Source organism: Heterodontus francisci, chromosome 4 (assembly GCF_036365525.1).
Source record: "Heterodontus francisci isolate sHetFra1 chromosome 4, sHetFra1.hap1, whole genome shotgun sequence".
Classification (NCBI taxonomy): Eukaryota; Metazoa; Chordata; class Chondrichthyes; order Heterodontiformes; family Heterodontidae; genus Heterodontus; species Heterodontus francisci.
Window position 1 is genome coordinate 186,459,067 of NC_090374.1, and position 23,888 is coordinate 186,482,954.

Here is a 23,888-nt window from a genome sequence, read left to right on the forward strand (position 1 = left end):
CCAAGGTCTCTCTGCTCCTCCACATGCCCAAGAACCCTACCGTTAACCCAGTATTTTGCATTCATGTTTGTCCTTCCAAAATGGACGACCTCACACTTTTCAGGGTTAAACTCCATCTGCCACTTTTCAGCCCAGCACTGCAACCTATCCAAGTCCCCCTGCAGACGACAATAGCCCTCCTCGGTATCCACAACTCCACCAACCTTTGTATCATCTGCAATTTACTGACCCACCCTTCGACTTCCTCATCCAAGTCGTTAATAAAAATCACAAACAGGAGAGGACCCAGAACTGATCCCTGCGGCACGCCACTGGTAACTGGGCTCCAGGCTGAGTATTTACCATCTAAGACCACTCTCTGCCTTCTATCAGTTAGCCAATTCTTAATCCAACTGGCCACATTCCCCACTATCCCATGCCTCCTGACTTTCTCCATAAGTCTACCATGGGGGACCTTATCAAATGCCTTACTAAAATCCATGTACACCACATCCACTGGTTTACCCTCATCCACTTGCTTGGTCACCTGCTCAAAGAATTCAATCAGGCTTGTGAGGCAAGACCTACCCCTCACAAAACCGTGCTGACTGTCCCGAATCAAGCAGTGTCTTTCCAGATGCTCAGAAATCCTATCCCTCAGCACCTTTTCCATCAACTTGCCTACCACCGAAGTAAGACTAACTGGCCTGTAATTCCCAGGGTTGTTCCTATTCCCTTTCTTGAACAGGGGCACAACATTTGCCACCCTCCAATCACCTGGTACCACCCCCGTCAGCAGAGAAGATGAAAAGATCATTGCCAGCGGCTCTGCAATTTCATCCCTTGCTTCCCATAACATCCTTGGATATACCCCGTCAGGCCCGGGAGACTTGTCTATCTTCAAGTTATTCAAAAACCCCAACACATCTTCCCTCCTAACGAGCACTTCCTCGAGCTTACCAGTCTGTTTCACACCGTCCTCTTCAGTAATACACCCCTTCTCATTCGTAAATACCGAAGAGAAGTACTCATTCAAAACCTCACTTATCTCTTCCGGCTCAACACACAGTCTCCCGCTATTGTCCTTGACCGGACCTATGGTCCCCCTGGTCATCCTCATATTTCTGACATACGCGTAAAAGGCCTTGGGGTTTTCTTTTATCCTACCCGCCAAGCATTTTTCATGCCCTCTCTTAGCTCTCCTAATCCCTTTCTTCAGATCCTTCCTGGCCATCTTGTATCCCTCCAGAGCTATGCCTGTGCCCTTTTTCCTCAACTTTATATACGCATCCTTCTTCTTCCTAACAAGACTCTCAACCTCTCTTGTCAACCACGGTTCCCTCACATGACCATCCCTTCCCTGTCTGACAGGGACATGCTTATCAATGGCCCCTACTATCTGCTCCTTGAAAAAGTTCCACATTTCGACCGTGCCCTTCCCTGCCAGCATATGCTCCCAACTTATGCTCCTCAGTTCCTGCCTGACAGCATCATATCTACCCTTCCCCCAATTGTAAACCTTGCCCTGTTGCACATACCTATCCCTCTCCATTACCACAGTGAATGCTACAGAATTGTGATCACTATCTCCAGAGTGCTCGCCCACGCTGACTGATCTGGTTTCCATGTCCCTCCTTAATGGAGATACATTTTTAACTTTTGAAACCAAAGGCACAATTCCAGAATCTAGAGATTTGGAAAATTATAACATCTGCAGTTTCCTTTATTTTTTAAAATATACTCTGGGGTGGAAATCATCTTCGGTCCTGGAAAAATATACAAATTAAGTCCCATTATTTTCATTACCATTTCTTTAAGTTATATTAAATCTGCTAGGCTTTTCCTTGGCTTACACAATAGGTGCTTTGTCCTTTTTCTTCACTTATGAATATAGATACAAGCTACTCATTTAACAAGTCTGCCATTTCATTATTGTCCATCATAGTCTCATCTCCAACTGAATGGTCGTGCTCTTGCCTCGGAGTCAGAAGGTTGTAGTTTCAAGTCCCACTCCAAGACTTCAGCACAAAAATCAAGGCTAACACTCCAGCATAGTACTGAAGGAGTGCTGCACTAACAGAGGTGCCATCTTTTGGATGAGGTTTTAAAATGAGGCCCCATCTGCCCTCTCAGGTGGATGTAAAAGATCCCGTAGCAATGTCGAAGAGGAGCAGGGATGTTATCCGCAGTGTCCTGGTTAATGTTTATCCCTCAATCAACTTTGTAATTAGAGATTATCTGGTCATTACCACTTTGCTGTGTGTTAAACCTCGTTGTACACAAACTGACTACCATGTTTCCGACATTATAACAGTGACTACGCTTCAAGAGTACTTCATTGGCTACAAAGCACTTTAGGATGACTTGAGGTCATGAAAGGCAATATATAAATGCAAGTCTTTCCTTCTTTAATGGGCCCATATTCCTCTCATTAATCTCATAACATATTGTTATAAAAACTTTTGCTCTAAGCGTTGACACCTCTCAGAAGTTTCTTTTTCCATAACCTCTTTTTGCACTTCTTGTTACTTTCTTTGTAACCCATTGTTGCTTTTTATAATAAAAACAAGAAATGCTGGAAATACTCAGCAGGTCTGGCAGCATCTGTGGAGAGAGAAGCAGAGTTAATGTTTCAGGTCAGAGAAAGAAGTTCTGAAGAAGGGTCACTGACCTGAAATGTTAACTCTGCTTCTCTCTCCACAGATGCTGCCAGACCTGCTGAGTATTTCCAGCATTTCTTGTTTTTATTTCAGATTTCCAGCATCTGCAGTATTTTGCTTTTATTTTATTGTTGCTTTTTATAGCTCTCCCAGTTTGCTGGTGCTCCACTTTTCCTTGTATTTATGCAAGCCTTTAGTTTTAGATTAATACTGTGACCTAGATTTGCCTGCAATAGAGAAATGGGCAGTGTAGACAGCAAACTCCGCCATCTGCTGCACCTATCACGCCAGCAATCACTAACTTTATAGTTTCCCGCACCTCTCGTTAGGATATGCCACAGTGAACATAGCAGAGAACCTGAAGCGAACAGCGTGCCAATCCCATGACTAAACCCACACTTTGGACTGGATTTTACAGCGCCCCTCTCTCTCCCTCCCCCCCCCCAACCTCCAACATCGGGGACTCTGGTGGAGGGCCGTAAAATGACTCCGGAAGAGGCCTGGCCCAATACTGCCGATGGCAGCGAGGCCCGGCAACCCCCCATCCCCCGCACCGCCGCTCGACGACAGGAGCTAAATTTCCATATGTTAATTTATCAAAATAAATGAATTGACTACTTACCCACTCCTGCCATTCGTCCCGGTAAGATATTGGTGCCAGTGGCTGGCACTCCTGTTCCTTTGGAACCCTGTCCAGGGATCCAAGGCGGAACACTGGTGGGGAGGGGGGAGCAGGTATGTTTTCAGTGCCGGGGTTGGTGGGGGGGGGGGGGGGGGGGAAAAAGAGAAAGGAGCAGGGTCAAACTAATCTGATTGGTGTAGGGGATGGTGGGAAGGGGACGAGATCAGGTGGGCAGTGTAAGCATTTCTTTGGGTTTGTGGGGGGGGGGGGGTGGGAGTGGTGAAGAGGGCAAGGAATAAATTGTATGGTTAGTAGGGGGGACGGGAGACGGGCTGTAAAATATTTTTTTAATGTTTCGAATCAACTTTATATCACTATCTCTTTAAACATTTAAATTAAACGGAAGGGCTCGAAGCCCTTTAAAAATGGCACTGACGCCTGCGCCATTGCCGGGGATGGATAGCCCGCCCACTCCATGTCATTGGGGTGGGCTGTCCACATGTGGGCGGACCACCATAGTTTACGATTTTGGCGGCAGACAAGTAAAATGCAGCCCTTTATCTTTGAATTCAACAGGACTGCTACAAAAACAAGGTAAGCATGCAGGTCCAACAGGCTGTAAAAAAGGCAAATGGTATGTTGGCCTTCATAGCGAGAGGATTCAAGTACAGGAGCAGGGATGTCACTGCAATTATACAGGGCCTTGGTGAGGCCACACCTGGAATATTGTGTGCAGTTTTGGTCTCCTTATCTGAGGAAGGATGTTCTTGCTATAGAGGGAGTGCAGTGAAGATTTACCAGACTGATTCTTGGGATGGTGGGACTGACGTATGAGGAAAGATTGAGTCAGTTAGGATTATATTCACTGGAGTTCAGAAGAGTGAGGGGGATCTCATAGAAACCTATAAAATTCTAACAGGACTTGACAGGGTAGATGCAGGAAGGATATTCCTGATGGTGGGGGAGTCCAGAACCAGGGGTCATAGTCTAAGGATACAGGGTAAACCTTTCAGGACTGAGATGGAGGAGAAATTTCTTCACCCAGAGAGTGGTGAGCCAGTGGAATTTGCTACCACAAAAAGCAGTTGAGGCCAAAACATTGTATGCTTTCAAGAAGGAGTTAGATTTAGCTCTTGGGTTTAAAGGAATCAAAGGATCTGGGGCGAAAGCAGGAACAGGTTACTGAGTTGGATGATCAGTCATGATCATAATGAATGGCGGAACAGGCTCTAAGGGCCGAATGGCCTACTCCTGCTCCTATTTTCTATGTTTCTATGGTCCTTTTCCAAAACAATACAAAATGAGACTAAAGTACAAAAAAAGTAAGCAAATTTGTTTATCATGCTGGTTTTAAAATAGAGTAATAGTAAACCAGAGAAGCTGAAAAGGGGAAAAAGTGATCATAAGAAAAACTTGCCTACATCATTACTTCTACCAAGACACAAACTCATCTGAACTTGATTGACTAGCTGGGCTGGATTCCTTACACTTCCATTAATTAAACTGAAATTTAACAATTTCATGACAAAAGGTTAGACATCGTAGGAAAAGATTTTGGGGGGTAATTCTGCTTGCAAAAGGTTAATCTAGGGATGATTTTTAAAGCTGTGATTGATAACAAAAAGATATCAAGAAAGGGGAAGCAGTCTTGTTTACAGCTGCTTGTTGTACATGCTGTGTAAGAGGCAAAGACTCCCAAAGCCTGGAAAATAAAACATCCTGTTTCCTCAAATATCGTTCCTCAAATACAAGTCTATAAATCACACTGCTACCAAGTCTCCAGTGTCATTACTTTTAAGTCCAAGTGGCAGTGGCATGAAAACTGACTTAAATGCAGGAAAATAATTATTGCCATCGATTTTAAAATGGGTGGTGCTAATAATAATTAACTTCTCACTGTTTTCACGTACTCTGATGATACCCAGCTCTACTTCACCACTACATTCCCTGCCTTTGTGTTGTCAGGTTGCTGGGCTAACATCCAGTCTCAACCATGATTCCATCCAATTAAAGATTGAGAAGACCATAGCCATTATCTTTGGGTCCCACTACGAATTCAGTTTCCAAGCCAACATCACCATCCCCTTCCCCGGCCACTGACTCACCCGGAACCAGACTGTTTGCAACCTATTTAATGCAGGACTGAGAGAAGCGCTATGACTGGATCAGGACCCCATAATCCTCTCCATCTCAAAGACTGCCTACTTACACCTCTGTAACTGCATCTGTCTCCACCCCTGCCTCAGGTCATCTGCTGCTCAAACCCTCATCCATGCTCTTGTTCCCTCCAAATTCGACTATTCCAATGCTCTCCTGACCAGGCTCCCATCTTCTCCTCTAAATTTCAGCTCATCCAAAACTCTGCTGCTCATATTCCACCTCACACCAAGCCCAGTCACCAATTACCCGTGCTCGCTAAATTACATTGGCTCCACGTCCACCAACACCTATATTTTAAAATTCTCATCCATTTATTCAAATCCCTTCATGGCCCCATCCCTTCCTACCTCTGTAGCCTCAACTAACGGCACAGTGGCGCAGTGGTTAGCACCGCAGCTTCACAGCTCCAGCGAACCGGGTTCAATTCTGGGTACCGCCTGTGTGGAGTTTGCACGTTCTCCGTGTCTGCGTGGGTTTTCTCCAGATGCTCCGGTTTCCTCCCACAACCCAAAAGACTTGCAGGTTGGTAGGTAAATTGGCCATTATAAATTGCCCCTAGTATAGGTAGGTGGTAGGGAAATATAGGGACAGGTGGGGATGTGGTAGGAATATGGGATTAGTGTAGGATTAGTATAAATGGGTGGTTGATGGTCGGCGCAGACTCGGTGGGCCGAAGGGCCTGTTTCAGTGCTGTATCTCTAAACTAAACTAAACACCCCTCCCAAAACTCTGAATGTCTCCAACTCTGGCCTGTTACGCATTACGTACTTCCTTTGCCTCACCATTCAGCCATCCAGGCCCTACACTCTGGAATTTCCTCCCCAAACTCTTTGCCTTTAAGATGCTGTTTAAAACTCTCTCTTTTGCCAAGCTTTTGGGCACCTGTCCTAATGTCTCCTCCATCACCTCATTTTTTTTGTCCAATTATATTCCTGTGAAACACTTTGGGAGGTCTTATTACTTTAAAGGCACTATATAAACATAAGTTGTCGTTTTTGCAAGCTGCTCCTTTATCTGATTTAAGCAATAGTTCCAGGAAAATATGGAGTGGCGTAAGTAACCTGCTCCACAACTTCCTTTTTGTTCTGCGACATTGAAGGAACAAAGCGCAGTAAACTCCCCCAGGAAAATCTGGAACATTCTCTTACCTTGTTTGTTGACTATGGTTGCTTAACTACTCAAGTCAACTGTGACCTTTTAAGGTCATGTATCAAATACCTTTTTGAATACTTCCCACTTCTTGTCTGTAGTCTTACCCATTAACAGTTCATCCCAGTTTACTGTGGTCAATTAATTTCTGATCCCTTTGAAATTTGACTTATTAAAACCCAAAACCTTGGCTTGTGACTCTCATTTCTCCCTTCCAAGCCTATTATCAAATTCAATTAAATTATGGTCACTATTTGCAAGATGTTCCTTTAACGGTTTAAGTAGTAAAAATAGCAAAAAGCTAACAGAATCATTATGACTGGATCAGGATCATGTAATAGAACCAGATTATTAATTCTATGCAACAGAAGTGAATGTAAAATACATCGCTATATCGAGGGAAGGAAAATTCCACATCATTAGCCAAGACAAGCAGAAAACCTTTGCGCAAAAGACTATAAGCAGCAAGTGAGGTAAACTGTAATGCTGGAAGATTGAGTTCTACAAGAAGAAACTGCTAATCTCACAAAAGGTTTTCTATAGCAAAAAAAATATTTTAACATTGTCCTTTGCATTAAATGTTCTTAATACCAAGATTCCCTCATGTACAAATCAAGTTCTAAATTTGCATATGCTTTAAAAACTTATCACTTGGATAATTTTTTTTCCTATTATACACTTTAGTGAGGTTCTGTACAATGATTTTGACCCTTTTTAATACTAAAAAATAAACTGGATGTCAATGCTCGAATCAACCAGCTATTCACCTCGATTTTGCAATGCAAAAACATTCTTTGCAACTAATAAGTCACTGAAACTCCAGCTATCTGATATTTTCTAATACATGCTGGTGTTGGATGGGTTGCTTGACTGTATTAACATATTTGTCGTTCTGACCTGGCAGAGAGACATTACTGAAGCTAGTTGTTAACATCTGCCGTAAATTCTCGAGATGCTTGTGTAGTGTTGCATTCTGGCTCTGTTCTTCAGCTAGCTCCTCCTCAAGTTTTTCTTTAGCACTTCTCATGTTATCAATGTGCTTTTGCAGGACTGCGTTCTGCTCTTCATATTCAATATTAGTCTTTCGTAACTTTCTCAAATCTGCTTCTCGAGCTGCAAAACAAAATAATTCAACAAATTCCAGTGTATTTCATTTGCTCCTCTAGAATCAGGGTAACCAAACACAGACCGGGACAAAGAACACTTTGCCAAATACCTCCATTCTGTCCACAAGTGTAAATCTGATTCCCTTATAGGAATGAGTTTATTATAGGACTGTTAGAACTTAGTTGTCATATCCTTAAGTATAATGGTTAAAATTTTACTCCATATGTAACATAGCCACAAAGATTGAAATAAAAACAAGAAATGCTGGAAATACTCAGCAGATCTGCCAGCATCTGTGGAGAGAGAAGCAGAGTTAACGTTTCAGGTTAGTGACCCTTCTTCAGATTGATGTTGGCTAAAGTTCTGTACAAGTCATGACATGTCAAGAAGCGATGGAATGAGTTAATTCAGACTATGTAAAGACCCTTTATTTAAAAGTCGTTAGACTGTGGATTACCCCAGGGAGACGGTTAGCTTTTTAACCAGTAAAGACTGTAAACATGTCTGGCCAAATAGCTGTGAAACAGGACAAGCGCATATCAATCTCGTTAAGTGGTCACTGTGGATGAATAGCCACAGCAGGGTGGCACCGGATCAAGATATGACCTTTTGTGAAGGAATTCATAAAGTCAAGGAAGTTCAAAGCTAGAAGACACCCCCACTGAATGACAATGACCTAAACCAGGCTTGAAGTATCATCATGGAAGGACAGTTCGGTAATAACTGACCAATAAGAACTGAAATGGGATTTTACCTAATATATCACAGAACCACGCTGGGAAAAGTGTATAAAGAAAGAACTTGTAAGACCTCAAAAGCAGGCATCATCATCAAGACGATGACAGAAGACAGACTTCAATCAAGAGACAAGGCACTGCAGTTAACCGGAGGTTGAGGACCGCTGTTCCATCATGAACGAAACTGCTGACCACTGCCCTTTGCTAAGTATCACAACTTTGCATTTATTGTGGAAAACTTAATAAAGTCTGCGAAGTTTGTGAAAGCACCCTCGTGTGGTTTTGTAGTTAGTCTGAGCTGTAAGTCCCTTTTTAGATCTGCTCTTCCAACTTAGACTGAAATTGTAATTGACCTAAGTCTTACAATTAAATTAAAGATCTTACACCCAGTGGCTCACCACTTTATTTCCCCTCTCCCATTCCCACTCTGACCTCTCACATTGGCCTCCTACATTTTCTAACCGGTTACAGCACAAGCTTCACGTACTGTATAATCATTTCTCTACTGGGAATATTGCAGTCTGAATATTGACTTTCGAGACATCCGACTATAGTTTTATCCCTCATTTTCTTTTTATGGGGTTATTGGCAATGCAGCGTGGGTCTGTCAGTGTCCAGGAAGGGGTGGGAGATGGCATTCTAGTGGGGGCGAGGGATTCTAAACCAGGGTGTTGGCTCGTTTTTTTTCTCCCTCTTCTTTGAACTAGAAAACCTAGTGAGGTTCCAGCAATTCTGATTTCATTTCAGACTTCCTACAATTGCACCTTTTCTCCTCATTCTTTCCTTCGCTAATTTGCACAGCTTTCTTGCCTTTTTCTGGTGTTTACCTCAATAACATTTTTACCCTTATAGCTACTTGGACACTTTTTATTTAAATGTAATCTGTTGCCTCACCGGAGAACTTTTATGTCACCGATCTCTCAATCCATTAACTTTCAGTCACTGGTCTATCTGTTTTTGCGGTGCCCAACCCCCCACCCATGGTCCTCCCCTACCCCCCACCACAATTACTCCACAACTTTACTAAAAGGCTAGCTTAAGTTTCAATTTTCAGTTCCAACAAATTATTGATAAAATATAAACATTCCCAGCATCTATTTTTGTTTCAGATACATTATATTTATTAGATTTTATTCTTGTTTATATAATTTTTGAATTATGGTGCCAAAATTCCTCTAATTTTGATCAGATTAAGCAGGTTTTTTCACTTACAATAATCACTTGCTATGTTATTTAAGATAGGTGTGCATTACTTCGTTTTGCATCCTATTTCTTACCCGCAATAGTTTTTTCCCTTATAAATTATAACTTGCAGTACAATGATAATGTTTAATTATTGACAACTTGCCAGAATCATCTGACCTATCATCTGAATACAAAGATCTTTGAATTTAATTTCATGGCGCACACATTTAAATTATCACAACCATAGACTGAAAGCACACATTTTACACGGAAGCTGAGGAAATACTTATGAAGGTGATTATAAAATGACTTGTAATTACAGTAACTGAACAACCTGCACCTTGATTAACATTACAAACGTCAGGTTTAATTTACAGTAGATTCACTTTATCATGCTACAGAACAAGAACCTTCCAATAGATCAAGGTCTCCAGGCATATGCTTTTTAGGATTCCCTCACAATTAAGGATATTGATTAAACATGTAATTTATCATATGGTTTTATGTGGCTCCTAAAGACATTCAAAAGATGACCTGCATTTATAATAGCACCTTACATCTCTCAAACATCTCAAAGCTCCTTGTATCCAATGGGTCACCTTGAAGTACAACAACTGTTCTAATGTAAGCAATTAAGTCAGTCAGTGACCATTCTAAGATCAAACAAACAACAATGAAATTAATTATTAGTTAATGTTTTTGGCTTTTGGTGGAATTTGTTGAGGGAAGAACATAGATCAGTAGAACTCCCTGCTCTCCAAATAGTGCCAAGGACTGTCAACACCCACTTTTTTATTTATTCATTTGGGGAATGTGGGCGTCACTGGCTATGCCAGCATTTATTGCCCATCCCTAATTGCCCTTGAGAAGGTGATGGTGAGCTGCCTTCTTGAACCGCTGCAGTCCCTGGGGGTAGGTACACCCACATTGCAGTTAGGAAGGGAGTTCCAGGATTTTGACCCAGTGACAATGAAGGAAGGCGATATAATTCCAAGTCAGGATGGTGCGTGGCTTTGAGTGGAACTTGCAGGTGGTGGCGTTCCCATGCATCTGCTGCCCTTGTCCTTCTAGGTAGAAGAAGTCGCAGGTTTGGAAGGTGCTGTCTAAGGAGCCTCGGCAAATTGCTGCAGTGCATCTTGTAGTTGGTACGTCGATCGTGCAGGGAGTGAATGTCTGCAAGGTATGATTCCGAGAGTATGACTATGTCAGGCTGTGGCTTGACTCGTCTGTGGAACAGCTCTCCCAGATGATAGTAAAGAGAACTTTGCAGGGTCGACAGGGCTAGGTTTTCCGTTGTTTCCGGTACCTAGGTTGATGCCGTCCGGTTTCATTCCTTTACTTCAACATCGTAGCAGTTTGTTACAACTGAGTGCTTGAGTTGACGGAGAGTCAACACCACTGCTGTGGGTCTGCCAGACCAGGTATGGATGGCAGATTTCCTTCCCTAAAAAAGGACATTTGTGAACCAGATGGGTTTTAAATACAGTCGACAATGGTTTCATGATCACCACTAGACTAGCTTTTTAATTCCAGATTCTTTTTATTAATTGAATTCAAATTCCACCATCTGTTGTGGTGGGATTCGAACCTATATCCCCACAGCATTAACCTGGGACACTGGGTTACTAGTCTAGTGACATTACCACTACGCCACCACCACCCCACCTGAACCAGTGGAGTAGAAGACAGGACATGAAGATCTCATTTGAAGGAGTGCAGCACTCGTGAGTGCTGCAACAAGAGTGGTACTGACTTAGTCAAGCCAACATGGTGAGCAATCCATCCAAAACTAGCAAATTCCACTTCCAACACTACCAGCTTTGCTCTGTTGAATGCAGGTAAAATAATTCATTTAAAAACAAAACACTCAGGTAATCCAGTTATAACTAGGATGGATTTCAAGAGGTCCTATGAAAAGTCCTCTTGTAACTCATTTACCAAACTGCTAGACCACCTATGTATGCTGCATTGACCTCCACTGCCTCTGTGCTATTTGATGACTTGCCCAATATTCAGCCTCAGATCAGCCAGATCTTCCTCCAGATAAAGAATGAGAAGACCAAAGCAACTGTCATCAGTGTTCACCTCAAACAGTGCACCCTTAAATTTCACTCTATCCCCTCCCTGGCTATTGTCTCATGCTGAACCAGACTGCTCACAACTCAAGTCCCGTTCAACCCCAAGTTGAGCTCACAACCACATATCCTCTCTATTACAAAAACTGCTTACTTCCACCTCCATAACATCACCCATCTCTATCCCTCTCTCAGCCCATCTGCCACCGGTCCCCGAAATGCCTCAAAGATTTTCACCATTGCATTTAAAACCTTCCAGTGCCTCACTGCTCCCCACCTCACTCACCTCTTCTATCTCTACATCTGCGTCTCCCCATATTCACTGTTCCTTTGAATTCAGCCTCGAACATTCCTCCCCCTTTTGTCCCAACATTCATTATCATGCCTTCAGACATTGAGATCCCATTCCACAGAACTCCACCTCTAAGCACCTACAACTCTCCACCTCTTGCTCCTCAATAAATCCATGCTCAAAACCAAAATAAAAGCAAAATACTGCGGATGCTGGAAATCTGAAATAAAAACAAGAAATGCTGGAACCACTCAGCAGGTCTGGCAGCATCTGTGAAAAGAAAAGCAGAGTTAACGTTTCGGGTTAGTGACCCTTCTTCGGAACTGACAAATATTAGAAAAGTCACAGGTTATAAGCAAGTGAGGTGGGGGTGAGGCAAGAGATAACAAAGGAGGTCTAGATTGGACCAGGCCACATAGCTGACCAAAAGGTCACGGAGCAAAGGCAAACGATATGTTAATGGTGTGTTGAAAGACAAAGCATTGGTACAGATTAGGTGTTAATACACTGAATATTGAACAGCAGCAAGTGCAAACCTGAAAAAAAACAGTGGGTAAGCAAACTGAACAAACTAAGATGAAATGAAATAAATACAAAAAAAAAGATTGTAAAAAATGTAAAAAAGAATGTAAAAAAAAAGGAACAAAAAAATAACTAAAAATGAAAGTAAAATGGGGGGCTGTCATGCTCTGAAATTATTGAACTCAATGTTCAGTCCGGCAAGCTGTAGTGCGCCTAATCAGTAAATGAGATGCTGTTCCTCGAGCTTGCGTTGATGTTCACTGGAACACAGCAGCAATCCCAGGACAGAGATGTGAGCATGAGAGCAGGGGGGTGTGTTGAAATGGCAAGCAACCGGAAGCTCAGGGTCCTGCTTGCGGACTGAGCGGAGATGTTCCGCAAAGCGGTCACCCAGTCTGCGCTTGGTCTCCCCAATGTAGAGGAGACCACACTGTGAGCAGCGAATACAGTATACTACATTGAAAGAAGTACAAGTAAATCGCTGCTTCACCTGAAAGGAGTGTTTGGGGCCTAGGATAGTGAGGAGAGAGGAGGTAAATGGGCAGGTATTACACCTCCTGCGATTGCAGGGGAAGGTGCCATGGGACGGGGACGAGGTGGTGGGAGTAATGGAGGAGTGGACCAGGGTGTCGCAGAGGGAACGATCCCTTCGGAATGCTGACAGGGGAAGGGAGGGGAAGGTGCGACTGATAGTGGCATCACGCTGGAGGTGGCGGAAATGGCGGAGGATGATCCTTTGGATATGGAGGCTGATGGGGTGAAAAGTGAGGACAAGGGGAACCCTGTCACGGTTCTGGGAGGGAGGGGAAGGGGTGAGGGTAGAGGTGCGGGGAATGGGCCGGACACGGTTGAAGGCCCTGTCAACCACAGTGGGGGGAAATCCTCGGTTGAGGAAAAAGGTCATATCAGAAGCACCGTCATGGAAGGTAGCATCATCAGAGCAGATGCATCGGAGACGGAGAAACTGGGAGAATGGAATGGAGTCCTTGCAGGAGGTAGGGTGTGAAGAAGTGTAGTCGAGGTAGCTGTGGGAGTCGGTGGGCTTATAATGGATATTGGTAGACAACCTATCCCCGGAGATGGAGACAGAGAAGTCGAGGAAGGGAAGGGAAGTGTCAGAGATGGACCATGTAAAGGTGAGAGAAGGGTGGAATTGGAAGCAAAGTTGATAAAGTTTTCCAGTTCGGGGCGGGAGCAGGAAACGGCACCGATACAGTCATCAATGTACCTGAAAAAGAGTTGGGGGAGGGGGCCTGAGTAGGACTGGAACAAAGAATGCTCGACATATCCCACAAAAAGACAGGCATAACTAGGACCCATGCGGGTACCCATCTCGACACCTTTTACTTGAAGGAAGTGCGTGGAGTTGAAGGAGAAGTTGTTCAATGTGAGAACAAGTTCAGCCAGGCAGAGGAGGGTGGTGGTGGATGGGGACCTCTACCCTCACCCCTTCCCCTCCCTCCCAGAACCGTGACAGGGTTCCCCTTGTCCTCACTTTTCACCCCATCAGCCTCCATATCCAAAGGATCATCCTCCGCCATTTCCGCCACCTCCAGCGTGATGCCACTACCATTCGCATCTTCCCCTCCCTTCCAGTCAGCATTCCGAAGGGATCGTTCCCTCCGCGACACCCTGGTCCACTCCATTACCCCCACCACCTCGTCCCCGTCCCATGGCACCTTCCCCTGCAATCGCAGGAGGTGTAATACCTGCCCATTTACCTCCTCTCTCCTCACTATCCTAGGCCCCAAACACTCCTTTCAGGTGAAGCAGCGATTTACTTGTACTTCTTTCAATGTAGTATACTGTATTCGCTGCTCACAGTATGGTCTCCTCTACATTGGGGAGACCAAGCGCAGACTGGGTGACCGCTTTGCGGAACATCTCCGCTCAGTCCGCAAGCAGGACCCTGAGCTTCCGGTTGCTTGCCATTTCAACACACCCCCCCTGCTCTCATGCTCACATCTCTGTCCTGGGATTGCTGCAGTGTTCCAGTGAACATCAACGCAAGCTCGAGGAACAGCATCTCATCTACCGATTAGGCACACTACAGCCTGCCGGACTGAACATTGAGTTCAATAATTTCAGAGCATGACAGCCCCCCATTTTACTTTCATTTTTAGTTATTTTTTCTTCCTTTTTTTTTTACATTCTTTTTTACATTTTTTACAATCTTTTTTTTTGTATTTATTTCATTTCATCTTAGTTTGTTCAGTTTGCTTACCCACTGTTTTTTTTCAGGTTTGCACTTGCTGCTGTTCAATATTCAGTGTATTAACACCTAATCTGTACTAATGCTTTGTCTTTCAACACACCATTAACATATCGTTTGCCTTTGCTCCGTGACCTTTTGGTCAGCTATGTGGCCTGGTCCAATCTAGACCTCCTTTGTTATCTCTTGCCCCACCCCCACCTCACTTGCTTATAACCTGTGACTTTTCTAATATTTGTCAGTTCTCAAGAAGGGTCACTGACCCGAAATGTTAACTCTGCTTCTCTTTTCACAGATGCTGCCAGACCTGCTGAGTGAATCCAGCATTTCTTGTTTTTATTTCATGCTCAAAACCATCTCTTTAACCATCTCCGGGTTTGGTGAAGTGTCCATTTGCTCTCAAATTTTATAATGTTTTTGAGATCAATGGCAGTGAAGAATTACAACTGGTTTTTCGACTTCAAGTATTTGAACACAGCCAAGCTTCCCTACCTTTGTTATGATCGAGAAACTCTTCTGTAAATATTGGAATATTAAACATGGACATTCTTCCTTGCTGTTCGTTGTCGTTCTTCTGAGGGAAGAAAACAGGCAAATTAACTCAAAGAAGCGGCTCTCTTTTTTATAAAAATCAAAAATCTATTTAATGCATCATGTCTGGTTTCTCAGTTTGAAAGCTAGCTGAGTATCCAAGTCTTTTGGAACCGCTTAGCACATTAATATAACCAATTCCTACCGCCATGTAAGACAGACTTTAAAAATAGAAGTTTATACCATTTCTTCAATCTTTCTATACTTCTAGCATAACCACCGTCTTCAGCAGAACCAAACATATGATACAGCTGTAGGACATAGTTTACCTCATGGGCACTGTTCTGCATAAGGACTCACTTAATTTAGAAAGAGTTACAAATGTGCATATTAGCTGAAACACCTGGATTTTTTTGTTTGGACCCTTCTTTTCTAAGCAAAATTATCTTGTGTTATAGAGCCATCTGGAGTCAGTTTTCTATAGTGCATAGTCAATTACTGGTCATTTGATGAAGCTGGATGTTGTCGCTGCCTACCTAAGCTGCAACTTGGAGACAGTGTGGCATTACTGAATGCAGATTTTAGTGCATACAATCTGTTTGTCAGGGGTTAATAATGTCCCAAGATTGTTCAAGGGTTTTTTTTTTGAAGATACTATGAAAGACTGCACTATGATGAAAGTATTTTAAAATAAAACTGAACTTCCTTTTCAAAAATAATCCAATTAAGCTATTTATTATAATAAAGAAATACATTCTAAAATCTCTTACCTCAGCATGCATGCCGTTTGACATTGAATGAGTGGTTTCTGAAAAAAGGCACAGAATGCTAGACAATTGAGAAAAACACAATCATGGAAAAACATTGATCCATAAAATTACCACCAGTGCCTTATTGTACCTTAGGTTTTTTCCTTTGAAATCTGACATGAAATGAAAAGATATGCATCAATAAAGATCTATTTTTACTATGTAACGAACAATCCAGTTCTTAAATGAATCAAATATTTTGTAGTTAGTATATTGTATGGATGATAAAAAAAAGCAGGGCTACCTTTCCTCAACTTCTTTTCCTGGACAGCAATTGTGCTCATTTTGTAAGCTTCAGTTCGCTGATACTCCTGCAGTTCTTTCATGTACTGTTGTTTCGCCCGTTCAGCTTCATCAAGATAGCACTTAAAAAAATGAACAAAATACCTTCTTAGAAAACATGTGCAAGGGATTAAGATTCCACTGATCCCATATATGGGACCTACTGTTTTTAAACCCACACTTAACAGAAAACATTTCACCAGTTTGAAAGACCATTGGCTGCATAGGCAGAGAATAAAATTCAAGAAAAATAAATCGGCTCAAAATAATTTGCAATACTGACCAAAGTGAATGCAAGCTAAAATACAAAGTGTAAAAGCATTAAATAGCCAGGAGTTGTAATAAAAAAACTCTTGCCTGACAGGGAGAGAGAAACTAGAATGAGAAAGAGGGCACATGCGCGCAAGGTGCAGCAAATAGAAATTCATGCTTGTACAGAGGCAACAGTTAGGGGAGGGCAGGGCTGGATGAGATAGAGATAAGGGAAAGGCAAGGCCATGGAGGAATTTATATACAAGGATGTGATTTTTCTTTTAAAAATCGAATCATTGGTGGACAATGAGCCAATGAACGTCAGCTCACACAAGGAAGGTGAGTGAAGAGGACTTCGTGCAAGTTCGGATACGGACATGCTCAATTTCATGTATGGTGAAAAATGATAGGCTGGCCAGGAGAACACCCGAATATTCAAATCTAGAGACAACTAAAGCATCAATGAAGTTTTAAGCAGCAGAGCAGTTGAGGAAGGGTGGAGAAAGGTGATGTGATGGAGGTGGAAGTAGGCAATCTTTCTGATGGAAACGTTGATGGGGTTGGAAACTCAGCTCAGGGTTAATTCTGATGCTGAGGGTGCTAACAGTCTGGTTCAACCAGAGACAGTAGTCAGGAAAGGGGATGGACTCGGTGCTGGGGGGGCGGGGGGCAGGGAGTCCAAGACAAAAGATGCAAACCTCCCAATGTTTAATTGGAGGAAACTGCTGCTCATTCAGAACTGGATTTTGGACAAGGAGTATGACAACAAACAGGCAGTGTAAGGGTTCAGCAAGATGGTGGTGAGGTAGAGCTGGGTGTCATCACCATACAGACGAACGTCGATATCTTGTCTTCAGATGATTCTTTTTATTCATTCACGGGACGTGGGCTTTGCTGGGTAGGCCAGCATTTATTGCCCATCCCTAATTGCCCTCGAGAAGGTGGTGGTGAGCCACCTTCTTGAACCACTGCAATTTATATGGTGCAGGTACACCCACAATGCTGTTAGGGAAAGAGTTCTAACTTGTTTACCCAGTGACAGTGAACGAATGGCGATATAGTTCCAAGTCAGGATGGTGTGTGGCTTGGAGGGAAACTTGCAGGCGGTGGTGCCCCGTACATCTGCTGCCTTTGTTCTTCTAGGTCGTAGAGGTCACAGATTTGGAAGGTGCCGTTGAGTTTCTGCAGTGCATCTTGTAGATGGTACACACTGTTGCCACTGTGCAGCGGTGGTGGAAGGAGTGAATTTTAAAGGTGGTGGATGGGGTGCCAATCAAGTGGGCTGCTTTTTCCTGGATGGTGTCAAGCCTCTCGAGTGTTGTTGGAGCTGCACTCCTCCAGGCAAGTGGAAAGCATGCCACTTGCCTGGATGGGCGCAGCTCCAACAACACTCAAGAAGCTCGACAGCATCCAGGACAAAGCAGCCCGCTTGATTGGCACCCAATCTATAAACATTCACTCCCTCCACCACTGACGCACAGTGGCAGCAGTATGTACCATCTACAAGATGCACTGCAGCAACGCACCAACGGTCCTTAGACAGCACCTTCCAAACCCACGACCTCTACCAACTAGAAGGACAAGGGCAGCAAATGTATGGGAACACCACCACCTGCAAGTTCCCCTCCAAGTCACACACCATCCTGACTTGGAACTATATCGCGGTTCCTTCAGTGTCGCTCTGTCAAAATCCTGGAACTCCCTTCCTAACAGCACTGTGGGTGTACCTACCCACATGGACTGCAGCGGTTCAAGAAGGCAGCTCACCACAACCTTCTCAAGGGCAATTAGGGATGGGCAATAAATGCTGGCATAGCCTGCGATGCCCACAATGAATGAATTTTTAAAAAAATCACACTCCTAACTTGTGCCTTGCAGATTCTGCAAATTGCTTCAGTGAGTCAAGAAGTGAGTTGTTCACCGCAGAATTCTCAACCCTCTGACCTGCTCTTGTAGCCACAGTAGTGATGTGGCTGGTCCAGTTCAGTTTCTGGTCAACGATAACCCCTAGGATGTTGATGCTGGAGGAATTCATATCATAAGAAATAGTAGCAGGAGTAGGCCATTCAGCCCCTCGAGCCTGCTCAGTCATTCAATAAGATCATGGCTGATCTGATTGTGGCCGTAACTCCATTTACCTACTCGTCCTGATAGATTTTTGATCTACAAGGGAGTCAAAGGCTATCTAACTCATCCTTTAATATATTGACTGACCCAGCGTCACTGCTCTCTGGGAAAGAGAATTCCAAATATTAACGACTCAAAGAATAAATTCCATCTCCATCTTCAACAGGAGACCCCTTATTCTGAAACTGTGCCCCCTAGTTCTAGATTCTCCCACGAGGGGAAACATCCTCTCAGCATCTACCCTGTCAAGCTCCCTCAGAATCTTATAATTTTTCAATAAGATCACCTCTCATTCTTCTAAACTCCAATGAGAAGAGGCCCAACTGACTCAACCTTTCCTCAAGATAGCCCCTTCATCTCATGGATGAGCCTAGCGAACCTTCTCTGGACTGCCTCCAATGCAAATATATCCCTCCTGAAGTAAGGAGACCAAAATTTTATGCAGTACTCTAGGTGCAGTCTCACCAATGCCCTGTACAGTTGTAACAAGACATTCCACATTTATAGTCCATCCACCTTGTAATAAATGTCAACATTCCAATTGCCTTACTAATTACTTGCTGTAGCTGCATGCTAACTTTTTGTGTACAAGGACACCTAGATCCCTCTGTACCACAGCATTCTGTAATTTCTCTCCATGTAAATAATATTCTGCTTTTCTATTCTTCCCACTAAAATGGACAACCTCACATTTTCCCATATTATACTCAAACTGCCAAATTTTTGCCAACTTACTTAGCCTATCTATATCTCTTTGCAGACATTTTGTGTCTTCCTCACAACTTGCTTTCCACTGATCTTAATATTGTCTGCAAATATGGCTACAATGTACTCAATCCCTTCATTAAAGTCATTACTATAGATTATAAATAATAGAGTCCCCAGCACTGATCCCTGTGGCACCCCAATAGTTACAGTTTGCCAAAGTGAAAATGCCCCATTTATCCCGACTCTGTTTCCTGTTAGTCAACCCCCCATCCATGCTAATAAATCACCCCCAACACCATGAGCTCTTATCTTGTGTAGTAACCTTTATGTGGCACCCTATCGAATGCCTTTTGGAAATTCAAATGCACTACATCTACTGTTCCCCTTTATCCACCCTGCTTGTTACATCCTCAAAGAGCTCTAATAAATTTGTCAAACAATTTCCCTTTCACATTACCATGTTGACTCTGCCTGATTGCATTATGATTTTTTAAATGTTCTGCTATTCTTTCCTTAATAATGGATTCTAACATTTTCCCAATGACATATGTTAGGTTAACTGGCCTATAGTTCCTTGCTTTCTGTCGCACCCCCACCCCACTTTTTGAATAGAGGTGTTACATTTGCATTTTTCGAATCTGCTGGGACCTTTCCAGAATCTGGGGAATTTTGGAAGATTACAACCAATGCATCTACTATTTCTATAGTCACTTCGTTTAAGAACCTTAGGTGCAGGCCATCAGGTCCAGGGGACTTGTCAGCCTTTACTCCCTTTAGTTTTCCTCGTAGCTTATCTCTGGTGACAGTGACTGTTTTAAGTTCCACCCTCCCTTTTGCCTCGATTTTCTATTATTTTTGGGATGCTTTCTGTGTCTTCTACTGTGAAGTCTGATACAGAATTCTCGTCCAAAGTCTGCCTTTTCCTTGTTTTCCATTATTAATTCCCCAGTCTCATCCTCTAAGGGACCACTCTTATTTTAGCTACCGTTTTCCTTCTTATATATTTGTAGAAGCTTTGACTGTATTATATTTCTTGCTAGTTTACTCACATACTCTAATTTCTTCCTCTTTTTTTAAGTCATCCTCTGCTGGTTTCTAAAATGTTCCCAATCTTCTGGCTTACCACCAATCATTGCAGCATTGCACACCTTTTCTTTCAATTGGATACCATGTTTAAAGTGTTTGGTTAGCCATGGATGGTACATCCTTTGGATAGAGTCTTTGTTTCTAAATGGAATATATCTTTATAGAGAGTTAGGAAATATTTCCTTAAATGTCTGCCACTGCTTCTCTACTATCTTACCTTGTAACTTATTTTCCCAGTCCACTTTAGCCAACTCTGTCTTCGTACCATTGAAATTGCCTTGAGTTAAGTTTAAGACAGTAGTTTCAGACCCAAATTTCTCACTCTCAAAGTCAATGTGAAATTCTATCATGTTACGATCACCCTTGCCTCGAAGATCCTTTACTATGAGGTTATTTATTAATCCTGTCTCCTTGCACATACCAGGTCTGAAATAGTCTGCTCCCTGGTTGGTTCCACAACGTACTGCTCTAAGAAACTGTCCCTAACACACACTATGAACTCATTCTCCAGACTTCCTCTGCCAATTTGATTCGCCCAATCGATATGAAGATTAAAATCGCCCCACTAGTATTTCAGTACCTTTCCTACACGCCCATTATTTCTTGATTCGCTATTCAACAGTGTAGCTGCTGTTGGGGGCCTGTAAACTACTTCCACGAGTGACTTCTTTCCTCTGCTATCTCTTATCTCCACCCAAACTGATTCTACATCTTGATCTTCCAAGCCAAGGTCGGAATTTTATGGCTCCCAAACAAGCAGGCTGGTGGCGGCGTTCCCGACCCCCTCCCACCGTTGCTGCAATTTTACACTGGACCCCATGGAGGGACTCCCCATAAGCCCCAACTGCCCCCAACACACAATACTACCCTAGCCCCCTTGCCTCACCAGGGCCCACCGACTGTCCCCAGCAAGGCCCGGAAAACTTACCTTTTTTCCAGGACCATCCTTCCTGTTGCCCCCAATGACGAGGTGTAACCCCAGCAATGGCTGCTGCGCCCGGTGGCGCTGCTGGGGCCAAGAGCTGCCACCCCACTGATTGGCCGGCAGCTCCATTAGGAGGGACTTCCTGCCTCAAGGAGGTGGAAATCCCACTCAAGACCAACTAAGGACCTGGGGAGCAATAAAATCCTGGCCTGGGTCTACTCATGGTGACAGACATTGAAGTCCCCCGCTCACAGTACATTCTATGCCTCTGCTACACTCAATGCTTCTTGCAAGTGGTGTTCAACATGGAGGCATACTATTTCATCAGCTGGGGGAGGCAGGACTTTTCCTCGCCTATGTGCGACCTGCTGCCACGACACCTCATGGGGTCCAAAGTCAATGTTGAAGACTCCCAGGGCCACTTACTCCTAACTATATACCACTGTGCCACCACATCTGGTAGATCTGTCCTGCCTGTGCATACCAAGGGATGGTAATGGAGAAGTCTGGGATGTTGGCTGAAAGATATGATTCTGAAAGTATGACTGTCAGGCTGCTAACTGACTAGTCTGTGGGACAGCTCTCTCAAATCTCCAGATGTTAGTGAGGAAGACTTTGCAGGGTCAACGGGCTGCGTGTGCCTTAGTCATGTCCGGTGCCTGGGTGAATGTGAGTGGTCTGTGCAGTTTTATTCTTACTGGACTTTTTTCGTAGCAGTTTAATACAACGGAGTGGCTTCAGAACATAAAAAATAGGAGGAGCAGCCATTTGGCACCTTGAGCCTGCACACCATTCAAGATGATCATTGCTGGTCTGATCATGGCTGATCTGATCATGGCCTCAATTCCACTTTCCTGCCTGCTCCCCATAACCCTCGACTCCCTTGTAGATCAAAAATCTGTAACTCAGCCTTGAATATATATGACTTACAAAGCTATGTCAGAGGGCAGGCAAGAGATAACCACATCGTTGTGGGTCTGGAGCTACATACAGGCCAGAATGGGCAAGTATGGTAGATTTCCTTCTCTAAAAAGGACTTTAGTGAACCAGATGAGTTTTTACAAGAATCTGGCAGTTCCCGTGGTCATCACTGATGCTAGCTTCTTATTCTAGTTTATTTTAAATAACTGAAATTTAAATTTACTAGCTGCCGTGGTATGATTTGATCTCACGTCTCTGGATCATTAGTCTAGGCCTCTGGATTACTAGTCCAGCATCTCCACTGACGGCGAGAGCGGCAAGAAACAGCAAGAGCCAAATCGTTGGGAAAAGCGAGCACGGAGCAGGGCTTAAAAACAGCGTGGAGAGAGAGGGAATTCACTCGGACAGTGGCGGCAAACAGCAAGAGCGGAGCCAGGCTTAAAAACAGCGGCGAACGTGAGTTCACTCAGAGAGCGGCGGGAAAAGCGGAGCAGAGTGGGGCTAGCCGCTGCTGCCCCCAGTCTGTAGGTTCAGAGTTAGTGTTCAGGAAAAAAAAAAAAAAAATCGGTGTAACATCACAGGGAAGAAGGTAGGTGATCGTCTGGTGAGTATATTCTATTTCTCTGATATAAATTAGGAAATAAACTGGTGAGCCCTATCTTTCTTTTTTTAAAAGTAAGGTTTATGGCTACAGGTAAGGTACATTAAATATTAGTAGGGTCTATGAGCATTAATAAGGTTCATTACTATTGGTAAAGGTTTATTAGCAGTAGCAAAGTTATGAACTAACAGATAGAGGAAAAACAGGGCTGCTCCAACCTTTAGCGTGCATATCTTGTGTTATGTGGGAACTCAAGGACACTTCTGATCCGGGATAACCACACATGCAGGAAGTGTCATCAGTTGCAGCAGCTTGAGCTCAGAGTTTCAGAATTTAAGCAACATCTGGCATCACTGTGGAGCACCTGTGAACTTGAGAGCTTCGTGGATAGCATGTTTATAGATGTGGTCCACCCAAAGCTTAAGAGTATGCCTGGAGAGAGGAAATAGGTGACTGCCAGACAGTCAAAAAGAAACAAGCAGGTAGTGTAGGAGACCCGAGTGCATCTCACTCTCCAACCATTATTCAGCGCTGAATACTGAGGAAAGTGATTGTTCATATGAGGAGTGCAGCCAGACCCAAGGCCATGGCACCACGGCAGCTCAGCTGCACAGGGTGGAGTACAAAGAATACTGGAAGAGTGACAGTGATAGGAGATTTGATAGTCAGGGGAACAGACAGGCGTTTCTATGGCTGCAGACATGAATCTAGGATGGTATGCTGCCTCCCTGCTGCCAGGGTCAAGGATGTCACTGAACGGCTACAGAGCACCCTGAGAGGAGGGTGAACAGCTAGCAGTCGTGGCCCACATTGGCACCAATGGCATAGGTAGGAAGAGCGATGTGGTCTTGTAGAAAGATTTTAGTGAGCTAGGTAAAAAATTAGCAAACATGGCCTCAAAAGTAGTCATCTCTGGATTACTCCCAATACCAAGCACAAGTGAGTA

General features: G+C 43.7%; 1 protein-coding gene across 4 annotated transcripts in view; it reads right to left on the minus strand.

Annotated features, from left to right (window-relative positions):
- The window catches only part of LOC137369455 (SWI/SNF-related matrix-associated actin-dependent regulator of chromatin subfamily E member 1-related-like), a 121,826-nt gene that overhangs the window by 13,527 nt on the left and 84,411 nt on the right, over window positions 1–23,888 (minus strand). For all 4 annotated transcript variants that reach the window (XR_010974949.1, XM_068030689.1, XM_068030688.1 and 1 more), the window contains exons 5-8: window positions 16,285–16,405; window positions 16,002–16,039; window positions 15,193–15,274; window positions 7,468–7,683 (exon numbers count right to left, since the gene is read on the minus strand). Coding sequence is in view for 3 of the 4 variants with exons in the window: in XM_068030689.1 (XP_067886790.1) it covers window positions 7,468–7,683; window positions 15,193–15,274; window positions 16,002–16,039; window positions 16,285–16,405 (457 nt within the window). In the remaining variant the exon portion in view is untranslated. The remainder of the gene's footprint in view (window positions 1–7,467; window positions 7,684–15,192; window positions 15,275–16,001; window positions 16,040–16,284; window positions 16,406–23,888) is intronic.